This window comes from Python bivittatus, unplaced genomic scaffold (genome assembly GCF_059951505.1).
Source record: "Python bivittatus isolate LINGU-HERP-01145 unplaced genomic scaffold, Pbiv_v1 ctg000020_np1212, whole genome shotgun sequence".
NCBI classification, from domain to species: Eukaryota; Metazoa; Chordata; class Lepidosauria; order Squamata; family Pythonidae; genus Python; species Python bivittatus.
Genome location: NW_028277030.1, coordinates 60,122,993 through 60,138,072, shown reverse-complemented (window position 1 = coordinate 60,138,072; position 15,080 = coordinate 60,122,993). Strand labels below are relative to the sequence as shown.

The 15,080-nt window shown below is 34.5% G+C and overlaps 1 protein-coding gene across 3 annotated transcripts in view; it reads left to right on the top strand.

Moving 5' to 3' along the window:
• REV3L (REV3 like, DNA directed polymerase zeta catalytic subunit) overlaps positions 1 to 15,080 on the top strand; it is a 94,683-nt gene that overhangs the window by 66,953 nt on the left and 12,650 nt on the right. For all 3 annotated transcript variants that reach the window (XM_088139533.1, XM_088139543.1, XM_007426588.4), the window contains 9 exons: positions 3,957 to 4,072; positions 5,257 to 5,375; positions 7,206 to 7,324; positions 9,010 to 9,151; positions 9,779 to 10,023; positions 10,890 to 10,998; positions 12,579 to 12,785; positions 13,716 to 13,825; positions 14,634 to 14,748. In XM_088139533.1, coding sequence (XP_087995659.1) covers positions 3,957 to 4,072; positions 5,257 to 5,375; positions 7,206 to 7,324; positions 9,010 to 9,151; positions 9,779 to 10,023; positions 10,890 to 10,998; positions 12,579 to 12,785; positions 13,716 to 13,825; positions 14,634 to 14,748 — 1,282 coding nt within the window. The remainder of the gene's footprint in view (positions 1 to 3,956; positions 4,073 to 5,256; positions 5,376 to 7,205; positions 7,325 to 9,009; positions 9,152 to 9,778; positions 10,024 to 10,889; positions 10,999 to 12,578; positions 12,786 to 13,715; positions 13,826 to 14,633; positions 14,749 to 15,080) is intronic.

Sequence of the window (15,080 nt, the reverse complement as noted above, 5' to 3'; positions counted from 1 at the left end):
CTGTGGAACTTTATTTCAAATAAATGAGGTCCTGGATTTGAATATTAAACCTTTTTTGAAATTTTTACTACTTTTCTTCCCTATCCCATTATTATTGGCTGTGGCGTTAATATCATTAAATGTTATATTAGACAAAGCAGTGTTCAAAATAGTTTTTGTTGCTAATCATTATAATTGGCATTATTGCTCATTCAATTTTATTGGATTTAGTGGAAATGAGAGAAATCTTCTAAGTAACACAAAGACACTGATTAGGATATGTTAATTTTTACTTCCTAGTTCCAGTCAGCTTCAAATAAAGATCATGGTATATTGTTTCCCGGGTAAAATTAATAAGGATTTGGGAATGTATGGTTTAGATTTAAACTATCTGTAGTTTGCCATTACAAAATGAAAGCTAGGTAATCCTTGAGTTTGTATATTCTCTGTCCTTTTAACAGCTTCATGATTTACCTCTTAAGTGTGGCTTATGTTGTTTCAACCTAACAACTATAATTCATTTTAATTATGGTTAGTGGAAGCAAACTATTTTTAAAATGTGGTTTACAAAACTTTCCTGTTTCCTTCTGTTACTGTTAAGAGTAAATATGATTTATTGTTTGGGTGACACGTTAAATTGGTATTAGTAGAAATGAAAATTTCTGATATCTTCATAGCTTTACTAGAAGAGCAGAGAGAAGGGAAAATGATCAAGCCTTCACTACAACCTTATAATTCTAAAATAGAGTTTAATAACCTCTGGTGGCTAGGGGCTGCATGTGGCAGAAAAATAAAATTTAGCAGAGCAGTTGAATAAATGCTGATCTATTAATATATATTTAGTGTACTTGACTATGATTTTTGTTGGTTGGTTATCTATAATAACTGAGGAACGCAAGCACAGAAATAGCCAAATGGTTTCTGGAATAACTAGTGCAAGAAACATCTTTATGGACTGAGTCTGAGACACACATATATGTGCCTAACTTTCCTGGTTATAGACAATGAAATGCATTAGTATAGTTTCACTCACAGCATTTATTCAGTTAAACTGCAATGGGTTTATCCATGAAGGTTTCTAAGCTCTAAACTGATTTCCTGTGGACTGTCTATCAGCAAGAAGAACTGAAAATGGGATGAAAAAAACCTAATAGCTAGAGCTACTCATATTGTTGCATTAAGATTACTCAAATACTAGCCAGTATGACTGGTGACCTTTTTAATTTGAAGATGTTTAAGTAATACTAGCAACAAATATGTAGCATTTCTGTAATCAAACAAGTTCCATATCTTAATGGATCTTAAGGTCTGTGAAAATTTAATAAATGCTTTGCTTGCCTTATCAGGATATTGAACTTATTCAATGAATCCACCAACATATTTATACAGATAAGATTTCCAGATATTAAGGTTGGACAAAACAGTATAACATAATAATTTAGATTTGATATAAGCTTCTTCTGATCTGTGGCTTACCTAGTCAAGCTTTGGTAACGTTTGCAAACTGAATAAGTAGAACAATGTTATTTATCAGTCTGTTTGCATATATCTCAGTACTATCTGCTGTGATAGACAAGGGCTCACCAACATCTCAGTTAGGAATCTTCTATATCATTTGCTGCAACATAATTGGAGAGCCAGTCTGGTGTAATAGTTAAGGTGTTGACTGGCATCAAGGAGTCCCAGGTTCAAGTCCACTCTCAGCCATGGAAGTTCATTGGATGATTTGAGACCGGTGGGAAAAATTGTAAGAGGGAATTTTTCAAGACTGCCTTGAACTCCTGGAAGAAAGCACATGCTTATAAATCTAAAAATCTGTCATATTTATTCAACTGAAAATACTGGATTTGAATTTGGAAAGTGTACCCAGAAATATTAACTGTACCAACAAAATGTCAAGTTGGTAATATCCATTATAAACATTAGGGCATTAATAGATAATATCCTTTTAACCATGGAGGACATTGTCATGGATTTTTATGACTCCATTGAAGAAAAACTGATCATAAAGAGTTCATATTGTTTTTAAATATATATATATAATTTCAGTAGTTACAAAACAGAACTAAAATTAAAGTAATTGAAATTTTTAAAAGGCTACAGAGTATATGCACTCAATTGTTGCTACTAATTCAAGGTACCCCCATTATTTCTGTGTATCAGCCAGACAAATTTCTGAGCTCATGCTCATAAAGCTCAGAGAGATGCATTGCAGTTTGAATGAGATGGGTCAGTGTTCTGAGAAGACCCAGAAGAAAACTCAGTAACAGTAAGGTCTCTACTTTTGACTACCAAACAGACCCCCCACAAAACAGAAGATATAACTAAAGACACACAGAAAACTATTTTATAAAAGCTGCTATAATTTCAAGCATCCAGGGATTTTTTGACAATAATGCCCCTCTGAAGTAGTTTATCCTAATTTTTTTCTAGGAAAAAAGCCTTCAAAACTTGTTGCACTAAAAAATACCTTGACAACTCTGCTTTATGGTACATAGTGCACATAATGTATTCCCACTGAGCTAGTTAATCTCTTTAGGTCTAGTTTTCCATGTAGAGAAAACATTTTGTAAGAAGAAGCATTCAGTCATGTGTGAATCCCCCAGCAGAAGCCTTGACATGCTACAGTTCAGGCACAGAATTACTGTCTTGGTAAGAATGAAATTATTATTCTGAATATAAATATTCATCATTTTCTACACAAGGGTAAGCAAAATAGTTTTGGATATGTACACATTTATTTCAACCAATGTTTCTATTAAATAGATTCTTGATTATATATATTTTAACTGCTAGTTAATTAGCATTGGAATAGTCACCTATCATCTGGGTCAACAATTTTTGCTACCTGAAAATAGATTTCTAGGTATGCAAAGCTTGCTCAGAATTGATAAAAATGTTCATCTTATTTGAACTGAGATCATTAGGAATCCTGTCAGCATTCATCTGAATACATTACTTAGGAGAACTAAAGCTTTCAGATTATCGTTTTTGTTTTTGTTTTTTTAATAAGGCAAAGAAACCAAAATGTTATGCATCTAGTTTGGCATGGCTAACATAGGTTCAAATACTAACTCCATGTTACTCAGCCTTTTTATTTTTAGTTGACGGAGGTACAAAAGAAGCTTAAATGATATAGGGATCTAGCGTTGTAAAAAAAGGCAAGTAAAATTTTCACTGAACAAATTTTTTTAAAAAAATTAATCACTGAAAATATCAGCTGTCAGCTTCAGTTCTCCACCTGTGAAATGGAAATAATTGTGACATTGGATTACTTTATTCAGTTGCTGTGGAAACAAGTTTGTAGAATACTAACTACACATTAAAAATGATGTTTAAAAGCCTACTTTACATATTTTTATAGCAGAATCTAAAATAAACAGACATTTAACATTTCTGATCTGTAAAACTGGTTTCCTGGAATTAGAAACTATCAGTAAATTTTCAAAAATAATCATGTCCTTAAGATTAATAAAATAAGAATCCTTTTTTAGATTAAGCTATACATTCATTTACTGAAATCTACTATGAAATTAATGAATTCAGTGATAAAGCTGTTTACTTTTTTCCCATTAAGTATAAATTTAATCGATTTATTTTGTTTAAAAAAAAAAACCAGCTCTCCAGCGCCATGATGCTTCTAGTAATGAGAACTGTACTCCTTTTAGAGCTCAAAAAATACACAGATAAGCAACTCCAGGTTCCAAATTCATTTGTCATCTTCACTTCAGTCCCATTTGTGGCCAATCCAATTATTTAACAAATAGTAACAAGAGTGTTAGTATTAACCCAGAAAAGCATCAATACACAGTACTCAGGATCAAATTCGTGTACAACTTTCCACACGGTGCTATATAGGGAATTAAACTTCACTAAATAACTGTACGTAGTTCATTTAGTGGTGTTTGCAGCTTTAATTTATTCATTAGATATTTAAAATACTTGGTTATATGAAGACAATATCTTTCTCTTTTTAGGTATGATCCAGATATTTTGTTAGGCTATGAAGTCCAGATGCATTCTTGGGGATACCTCTTACAGAGAGCTGCTGCTCTGGATGTTGATTTATGCCAGATGATCTCTCGTGTTCCAGGTGTGTTTGTGATTCATGTACTAGTTGTGAGTCCTCTGTCCCATTTTTTGAAATGACCATTAGCTGGGTATGTTCCTTGTATTCTGCCTCTCTAGAAAGCTGTTAAATAATCAGTTTGAGAAATTTGATTTACTGACTAAGATCTGTGACTTTAGATAGCTGCATCCATCTTCCATTTCTGGCCCTTATTTCTGGTAAGGGACAGAAATAGAAGATACAGCTATTAAAAGACAGTAAGAAGCATATGAGTCAAGTATGAATAAATTATAGACACCTTGTTACTCCATACTTATTTTGCAGCCCGATATTTGGCAGTACACTTTTCCAACTCTCCCCATTTTGCTTTGATCCCTGCTTAAATTCTCTTCCCTATCCCCCAAAAGTAATGCTGAAAATGCCCACTTGAGGCTGAATAATAATAGTAATAATAGTAATAATAATACAACTCCCGACCGAAAAAAACTGACCTTGATTCAGGGAGAGATATCCTAACTAGAATTGATCCAAAAGAGTCTGAAGAAGCATGGACTGAAAGCAATAGCTTGCTTAGCTGAGGCTATGTTACCACTATGTGTTATTGGTTTATACAACTGAATAAGATGGGTGTTGGGAATTAGGTATATACATATACCTACCCTTGGGATATAACAACTTGTTGTTGGCACAGATAGCCTCTTCATGAAAGTTCTCTTTGTTTATTCCCTTTTCAATCTTGAATTTCATTATTTATTAGCTCCTTATAGCACAGCTGCTCAAAAGCCTATCTTGGCATAGCTTTTTGCCTCATTTTGTTCCTTTTGTTTTCAGTGATCCTTCTAAATGTGTTTGTTATTTCACTTCTAAATAATTGGCTAGCAGATATGAAGTATAAATGCCACAGAGGGATAGGCAATCAGATTTTTGTTACCTGTGAACACAGTCCAAAGATATATATGCATTGTTACGTTGTAAATTCAGACCTGCATGTCTTTTTCCTAAAGTGTTATGCTCCTTCTCCTGGCTCAGTAGGCTAAGAAAAAGAATACGTGAATTACATTTGTGTCCTTGAGTTGAGTTGTAGCATACAACTTGCCAGAATGATTTATCACCACTATTGTAAACTTAGATATAAGCATGAATACTTTGTTCTGATAAATGCATCCTTAGGATTTGTCCTAATTTTTTTTCTCATTTTTTTATTTTAGACGATAAGAAAGAGAACAGATTTGCTTCAGATCTAGATGAATATGGAGCAGATACAATGAGTGAAATAAACATTGTTGGAAGAGTTATATTAAATATATGGAGAATTATGAGACATGAGGTAACATCTGGCAAAATTATTAAATTTGAAGAAGGGTAATAAAATTATTAGAAGTATATTAATTCAGATTATTATAAAATAACACTTCCAAACAGCTTATTCTGAAATAAACTACTTCTCATCTTATTTTCAGAACTGAAATAAATGTTTTATGGAGTTTTCTTCTCTATCTAGGTAGCTTACTTGCTTCTAAAAAAGTTCTATCCAAAGCACACAAGGAACTGAATTTCTTTGTGCCTTTGCTGACTTCAGAATGCCACAGGTAGAATCAGATTACATGGGGTGAACTGTTGCATTGTGGAGGAAAGGAGGAAATAACAAAGGTTAGGCAGAGAGAAGTAGTACTAGATAGCTACTACTGGATAATTCAGTAACATATTCTGTTTAATCTTTTTGCAGTATTCTATTTAAAGACCAGCTGCCTACTAACCTGGAGTTATTTCACTAGAAATATATTAATTAAACCTTTCTGTGTGTTAGTGCCAGCCTAAGTCATTCTCTTCTATTGTAAGTCATTCTTCTCCAACCTTGCGTGTCTCTGATGTGTTGAATATAATACTTTATTCCTTCAAAGATGTTGTTGAAGGATGAATCAGCCATCAATAGACACATTCAGATAAACCACATTTACATATCATTCAAAAGAGACAATAAAAAACCTAGGAAGGAAACAAAAAGACTACAACAGATCCCCTCCAGCAGCCCACATACAGATAAGCAGAGATCAGCACCAGGCAAACAGTCATGCAGAAAACAATACTCTAATCAAGGAACCACCGATGAAGAAACCACACCCCCACCAAAACTGGCAGAGCAAGCTACTGCATATAAACAGGCAGCAAGACCTACACTTGCTTGCACTGATGATATTATCTAGTTGGTTAATGAACCGTGTGCAAGCAGACAACCAAGTTCAGAGAGCACTAAGAACTCCAACAGTTCAGTCCTGAACTACAGATATTCCATTCCATTGAATATAAGCTCCCAGAATTCCACAAGTAGTTGTGGAAACTACTAGTTTTTGAATATTTTGCCTTTTAGAATCAACTATGTTTCTGTAATCATGCTATAATTAGATTTACAAGCTAATTTGTTTTTCCTGTTTAGTGTGTTAGTTATTTAGAATTTTGTAATGATTAGGTAGCAATTATCACTCACATGAACACACACAATTTAGATTTTTCATATCCTTAGTGGAAAAAGCAAATGGTCTCTGCTTCTTGAGTGGAGGAGGAGCAATTGTGCTAGTTGGGTGAGAGATACTGGATGAGGGTTGTTGTTGTTTTTTTAACTGTTGTAATGTGACCTTAATATCTGACCATGGTGGAGGCAGGTGGCTGCACTGGTTGGCTTCCTAGGAGGACAAGGCCTCTATGTGAACTAAAGTAGGAATACCAGAGACAGATATAAATACAGAACCTGTTTGCCCTGAAGCACATTCATTGCTGATTTTTCTCCCATCTGGCTTGTCTTGCAATGCTCATTAGAATGCAATAATGTTAGCTATTGGTTTATAGGGCTGGGAAATAATTTTTACCTGCATTCCTGATTAGCTTAGTGATGCAAAGCCTGTCAACATTCAAGGTCTCTGTGAGACCAGGATGTCTTTCTGTACCACAGAGGGCTTGATTTTGTCTTCCCTTAACATTTTCCCAGCATATGCTCTGAGATTTTGGTCAGTATTTGGGTTGTTTGAAATCTGAATCCTTGCCCTGTGCTGTACCTATTCTCAACCTAGTCTCTGTGTAATTGTTATCCTATTGAATTCCATTCCATGCTCTGGGTATAAACTATAGAAAAATATAATCATCCAAATTTTCTATTTTTTAGGTGACTTTGACCAACTATACATTTGAAAATGTGAGCTTTCATATACTTCATCAGCGTTTTCCACTCTTTACTTCTCGTGTTCTGTCTGATTGGTTTGACAACAAGGCAGACATTTATCGGTAATTGTCTATAACGATCATTTTAAAATAAGTTGCCTGGTACAAAATATAATCTATTATACATATTAGAAAGGAAATTATAATTATAGTACCAATCTGAAGTTGTAAATCAACTTGGGTCAACATTATAAATCAGCCCTCCATATTCAGCTTCCTTATCTCATCAGGCACATTTTGTGGTTGATCAAAATGCTTGCAGCCTTCCCTTGATCTTTTTTTCCTCTGTTGGAGCTGTGAAGAGGAGAACAGAAGGTTACACTTCCATTGTAGATTAACTGCTGCTTCGGGTGTCATTCTGGACCCTAAACTAAACTCTGGTTTGTTTAGGAAAGACACTTCATGACTGGTGGGGTGAAATTGTCTCATATTAACAAATGACTCCCTTAAATTTGTCAGATTCAATTGACATAACAACCCACAGTTTAAAAAATATGAAGCAGTGAGCCTTTTTAGCTTGTTGCAAGTATGAGGTTTGCTGCTGCCTGTTCTCATAGTGTTTTAGCATCATATTACAAGTCTCTTTACTGAATAGAAAGGTGTCATGCTATCTAAAAGTAAATTGGCTACACAAATTGCTTTTATAGCTATAACACAATTAAGAATAAGCTTAGTAAACCACTCTACTTTTACATTTAAAATGCAATTCCTATGGAGTTAGCTCAAATGCATGTAAAACCTACATCCGTATGAATTAACAGGTCAATGCTATTGTAAGCAAATAGAATTATTTAATATATTTTAACTTCCCATTTTTTCAGATTGTCTCAGTGCAACTTCACAAGACAATTTGTACTCTGAGGCAATAGGAGGTAATCAATAACAAAGATGTTTTATTATTGTCTCAAGGATCACAGTGCACCTTCTGCAGCTTTATGCAAGTTTGCCACAGAAAAAGGTGGCAGCATTTGGTGAGCCCCCATGTTCCTCACACCGTTTTTTTTTGTTTGTTTTTGTTTTACTTTTCCACAGAGAGGTACATTGGGACACTTAGATATCACCAGCTGATCCTAATAAACTACCTCCTTTGTGAGGCCTAGCAGTACCTCATAAAGAAATTGTTACATAGCTTTATTTCCATAAATAACTGAAGCCATGAATCAGATTTCCAACTGACTAACTTTCTACCATATTAATACCAGTACACCAGAATCAAGGGACACGAAGGAAATTGCACCTACAATCTTCCCTGCAATGCTAATTGTCAAATAAGGCTTGCTTTTCCCCCTTCATCTCAAGATTCAGCATAGGTGTATAGTATACCAGCTAGAGGACAAGCAAAAAAGGCCATGATGTATGAGGCCCCCACATCCAAGAGTGGTATGCCATATTGTAGATGAGAGAGACAAGAAGTTTAATTCCATATTCATGTTAGCCCTGGAGAAGGAAATAGCCGCCTGGCTTAGGACTGACACACCTAAATAAATGTATGAGATCTGAATTTGTTTGCCTGAAGGATCTAATTCCCACAGTGACTACAATGAAAACTATGTAGTATGAATAGATCTGAAATATGTATATCTTCATATCGCAGTAGAGCCATCATATAGGAGTTTTGTTCACTTTTGTTTCAGTGAGTAGTATTGTATTGCTTACAATTCTTAGAATTCTTAGCAAATTCTTGGACATTAATACTCTTTTGTAATTAACTTTTAAAGGTTTTACATATTAATGCTTTTATTTTAAAGGTGGAAAATAGTTGATTATTACACTAGTCGTGTTCGTGGGAATATACAGCTATTAGAACAAGTGGACTTGATTGGCAAAACAAGTGAAATGGCAAGGCTGTTTGGAATTCAGTTCTTGCATGTATTGACAAGAGGATCACAGGTAATCTTTAATCTTTTTTAAAAATGAACATATCCTTTTTAATTTGGGGAGAATTACTGTGAATTAAGGAAACAATTACTTTACAGTACAATTATAATTACAGACAAGATCTAGATTGCTTCAGCCAATCATTTACACTGGTTCGATTTGGCCGGCCTCTTTGAGAAGAAAGTTAACATTTTCCTAGGTAGATCTAGCCAGAAATACTTTCAGTTCTAGGATAGATTATACTTTCTGTTTCATCAACAATGTCTTATCTCTGGCAGTTGCTGCTGCTCTCAGAATTGCTGTTCTTGAGTAGATAGGGCACCCCAAACACAATCAATCAATCTCTCTCTCTCTCCCTCCCTCCCTCCCTCCCTCCTTCCTTTTGAAACATACATATTACAGGATATGGCTTTTGTTTCCTGATTAATCTCTTATACCAGCCAATGACGCTGGGACCTCCACGTTACAGCTTTAATTATAACTATTCATGAATGAATTGCTTCTGAGTTGTTGGATTTTTTTTTCATTACTGCATATTAAGATATCAAATGTATATTCACTTCAGCATAATGTTGAAAAATATACATTAAATTTCTAGGTAACATTGCTAATTACTGAGTTTGTTTTTATTTTCTTTAGTATCGTGTGGAATCAATGATGTTACGTATTGCCAAACCAATGAATTACATTGCTGTGACACCCAGCGTCCAGCAGCGAGCTCACATGAGAGCTCCTCAGTGCATTCCTTTAATATTGGAGCCTGAATCCCGTTTCTACAGTAATGCTGTCCTTGTGCTAGATTTTCAGTCTTTATACCCATCCATAGTGATAGCATACAATTACTGCTTTTCCACATGCTTGGGACATGTTGAAAACTTGGGGAAGTAAGTATTAATTATTTAAACTCTATGCATGTTTGTATTACTAATATAATAAATTTATAGCACTCTTTCTTAAATTACATAAGTGGCTATAGAATTCTAGGGTACTTAGATTTCCTCTTTTAAAAAACCCTTGCTTGCAGAGAGACAGTATACACTCAAGTTTTAAAATGCAGCAGAATTAATTGATACAATTGGCAATCTGGAGAGAGTATTTGCTTAACAAGAAGAAATTTAAAAAAAACAATGATGACTATACAGAATCAGATCTATCATATTTTGTTAATTGTATTAATTTATGACATCATTTATATAAATAGGCTGAGAAGGTATTCTGCATATCTCCTAACAATGAATTATGGTTCATGCTTGACATAAAATAATGAGGATTACAAAGCACTTTTTCTTTTGATCTAAAAAACTAATTAGTAATCTAAACATATTGAGAAAAATAAGTTAGTCAAGTGGGGAGTTTTCAGCAACAGAACAGAAACTGGTATTTTTCCCTAGAGAAATTTATTAGTACACTATGTTCTGTCACTGTTAGATTAAAAACATCCTATTTTTCCAAATTTGTAATTAACAGCATGGCTTTTATGATCTGTTGGCTTTATTTTGTAGTGCTATTTTTGTGATTCTTGTGTTGTTTTAGTCTGTTGTAAGAAGTTCTGTATTTTTGCTCAGTGGAAGAGAGGGGCAAAAACTTATTTATAATTAATTGAAAGCAGACAAAAAAGATTGTAAGGTAGAGAAGGAGAAGATAATAGGCAAAAAAGTAAGTGAATAAGTGTAGAGCTGGAAAAGCTGGATCATAAGAGGGACTGAGAATGATGGACCACTCAGGGCAATTAATTTTCTTTATTTTTTAGATATGATGAATTTAAATTTGGATGCACATCTCTGAGAGTATCTCCTGATCTACTATATCAGCTTCGACATGATATCACAATCTCACCCAGTGGAATAGCTTTTGTTAAGGTAGTTTATTTTATTTAGCACAATAATGTTATATTTATAAAAGTGATTTTCTTGCTTATATTCCATCTTCAATTGTAAATAAATTCAGTTGTATACTCTAATAGTTATGGGAAATAAAATATAGAGTTTTAGGGAAAGTAGTAAGTATTAATCAACAGTATTGACATTAACTTTAAAAATTAGTCTGTCTTTCAGCAACCAGTGATTCAAAAATGTAGTGAACAGTACTGTCTATGGGGGCATCCAGGTTTGCCTTGGTTCAGAATGATGTGACACCCAGAGAAGAGATTCATCCCTTGTCAGCCCTTAGAAAGAAGGACAGGGGAGAAGATTCTCTTTGATTCTGATTAACACCTGATTCATAAAGATATTTTTGTTTTAATTTAAAGTAAGAATTAATTTTTAACCAGAAATTGAATAGAGAATTGAAAAGGGAATAAGGCAGAATTCTCCTTGGATCCCTGTCCTGTTGTTAGCTACAAGTAAATCTTCTACCTCCCCTAATAAAAGTCAAGAAGTAACAGTCAGAGAAGAGCTTTAGTGAAATAAAGGACTGCTTAAGGTCTGATTAGATTAAAAATGGCTATCATGTGAGGCTATCTTGTTCTCAAAGGGCAAGTTAACCTGATAAGAAATTGAGTAGAAAGCAGACATTGCATTTGAACCCCAAAATTCAAATACCAACCCCAAAATTCAGTCCAAAAGGCACATGAAAGTACTCATTCCACAAAAAAGAAAAATTTAATACTCAGATATTAGCTCATTCACCCATACTGATGCAGAATTGCAAGTAACATATCCCTACCCCAAGGAAAAAAATGGAAATAACACATCATTTCCACTGCTGTCCTACTCGCAAGGGCCCTAAGCTATTCTAAAGAGGGAAGAGAAGCTGTGTTCCCAGTGTATGTGTAAATAAATAAGTCAAAAGACTTGGGTGGAAACCATGAAAGAGGTCAGATTGAAGTATTAGAGATATTAAAAGACACTATATTAGTCCATTGTGGTTTTAAACATTATTAGATTGATAATACTGTCTACGTAATAGGATGAAATGTCCTATCTTGGATTTTAAAAATTTCTTAAATGCAAATAAGAAGAATGTTAAAATTGTGATTCAAAGTGCATGGAGCACTTTTGGAGCACTTACTAGGAACTTTGTAAAGAAGCTTCAAGAAATTTGATTTAAGGAGGTGCTGACTGGTGCTATATGCACCCCTGAGCATGCTCTGGATCACCTTTTTCCTTTCATGTCAGTACACAATCTTATCAGTCATGCTACCTGCAAAAGTTAATCCTCGATTTATACAGCTGAAGTGAATAAAAAGAGTGATTCATCTGAGTAACAGTTCTACACTAGTTTATTTATCCTCCAGCTAGTAACCTTCTTCCCATGTTATTCCATGTGAAGGAGTCACTAAATGATTAATGGGTAGTATAGCCACACTGTTACTGATATTAGTCAGGGTTTACATCAGTTTGTCCCAACATCTCACTAAGAAAAAGACAGTGTTTATATGAAGAATAACAGTGCTATTACTATCAAGCTTTCATTTATTAATGGTTCTGTTTTGTGACAGCCTTCTGTAAGAAAGGGTGTACTGCCAAGAATGCTGGAAGAAATTTTGAAGACTAGAATAATGGTGAAGCAGTCAATGAAAGCTTACAAGCTTGACAAAACTATCACTCGAATGCTTGAGGCACGTCAGCTTGGCCTTAAACTTATAGCAAATGTCACTTTTGGTTATACTGGTGCTAATTTTTCTGGAAGGATGCCATGTATTGAAGTAAGTAATTGAAAACAAAGTATAAGCATATGTACAGTAACAGAGAGCCAGTTTGGTGTAGTAGTTAAGGCACAGGAAACCCAACAGTTCTACTTCTGGACAAAGCCAGCTTGGTGACCTTGGGCCAATCACTCCCTCTCAGCCCTAGGAAGCAGGCAATGGCAAACCACTTCCAAAAAACCCTGCCAAAAAAACTGCAGGGACTTGTCCAGGCAGTCGCCAGAAGACAAAAACTGGCTCAAAGACATGCACACAGAGACAGAAACAATAATGGAACACATTATAAGAAAAAGGTTTACTAGTTTACTAAATGTAGTACAGGAATTCTGAAGAACACATGTAAGTTAAAGACTGTGTAAGAGGCATCTAATCTCTTGTTATTATGCTAGTCTTTGACCATAACAAAGATTTGATTTGATTTTATCTCCTGTTATAACATTTTATAACCATTGAGACCTGAGGAGAGGTGTTATGAAGATGTCACTGCCTCGGTTTGTTTATTTGGCACACAGGAGAGGATTTTTCACTTTGTCCTCAGAAGAGCGATTAAAACTGCTTGGGCAATACTGTTTGAGACATGAGTTCAGGGAGTGCTGATTGATGGAAATAAGGGAAGGGAATCTTTTATCTGTGTAATTTCTGGCTCCAAGGAAACATATATTTTGCTAATGTTTGTTGAATGCAACAATCCAGAAAGCAGCTTTGGATGTATCTAACAGATTTGTTTTAATCATCCTTTTTTTTTTTTTTACTTTTACATGATATTCTGCTATTTTTTTAAAAATAAAGATTTTACAGGATATGTAGAACAAATTACAGAACTTTATAAACAGTGGTGAGAGTATTGTAAAAGAATGAAAAATGCATGATTAGGTGAGAGAAAATATTCTAAGATTTTAGTAATTTATCTTTTTTTTTTTTAATCTCTAGATTGCTGATAGCATTGTGCACAAAGCCAGAGAGACCTTGGAACGAGCAATAAAATTAGTGAATGATACAAAGAAATGGGGAGCACGGGTTGTATATGGGGACACGGACAGGTAATTAAGACTGTTTTTTGGTGAAGAGGCCTGCCAGCCAGTTCTTTTCCCTTCTCTTAACTACAAGTCAGGCAAGTTCATATAAGAACTTTTGGATCTGTATAATAATTTAATTCAAACAGTAGAATAGGAAGTTGGTAAAATGTATTCTCCAGAAATGGGCAAAATTAAAAATAAAGGACTAAAGTAAGCAGAAGCATTCTGAATATCCAGGCCTGAAATTTGTCCAAAACTGTCTGTATTCTTTTTGCCAAGTTAAAAGCACTTACGTTTTATCTAGAATAATTTTAGTTTGCTAGACCATATCTAGTTCATTACAGGTAGTCCTCAGTTAATGACCATAATTGGGACTGAGAACTTTGTCGCTAAGTGACATGGTTGTAAAGCAAAAAATCACATGAAAGCGCCAACTTATGATGGCAGCTCCAGTTGTGGTCATTAAGCAAATCACACATGGTCGTTAAGCACAACATCACATGACCACAACTTGTGACTTCCTGCCGGCTTCCTCATTGACTTTGCTTGTTGGAAGCCAGCAGCGAAGGTTGCAAATGGTGATTATGCGACCATGGGGCTACTGCAACGGCCAGAACTTCAAGGACTAGCTGTAAGTCTCCTCGTTCAGTGCCATTGTAACTTTGAACGGTACTAACTTCAGACAGGTAAAAGCTGTATCTCAAAATATTCATTATTTACCTATATATGTTCTGTATTCAGTTCTAAGAAATTAAAACTGTTACTGTGCTGCTTAAACAATTCTGAGGGAAAATTGAATATCCAATTCCTGGTTTTAATTCTCTTATTTCAGCATGTTTGTACTACTGAAAGGAGCTACCAAGGAACAATCATTTAAAATTGGACAAGAAATTGCTGAAGCAGTAACAGCTACCAATCCCAAACCAGTAAAACTGAAGTTTGAAAAGGTAAGAGAAAAAAATATTTTTACACTCAAAATAGTTTTACAGTTCTGTTTGTCAAGTAATATTTCAAAGCACGTTAATCTTCTACAATTTTTATTGTTTTTGTGTGATTTAGTAATATGCTTTCAAGAGGCTGACAAAATATATAATGTAAAAATTAATTTGTAATGAATTAATACATATAAATGAATCAGCAACATAAACTATAGTTTGTCACTCCTCCACAGTCTTGTTGCTATCTATAATGTGCTGTAAGGTTTATATTATATCAATCAATAGACCTTCAATTGTATTCCAACCTGAAATACTTTTCTGTACCCCAGTCTGCAACATAG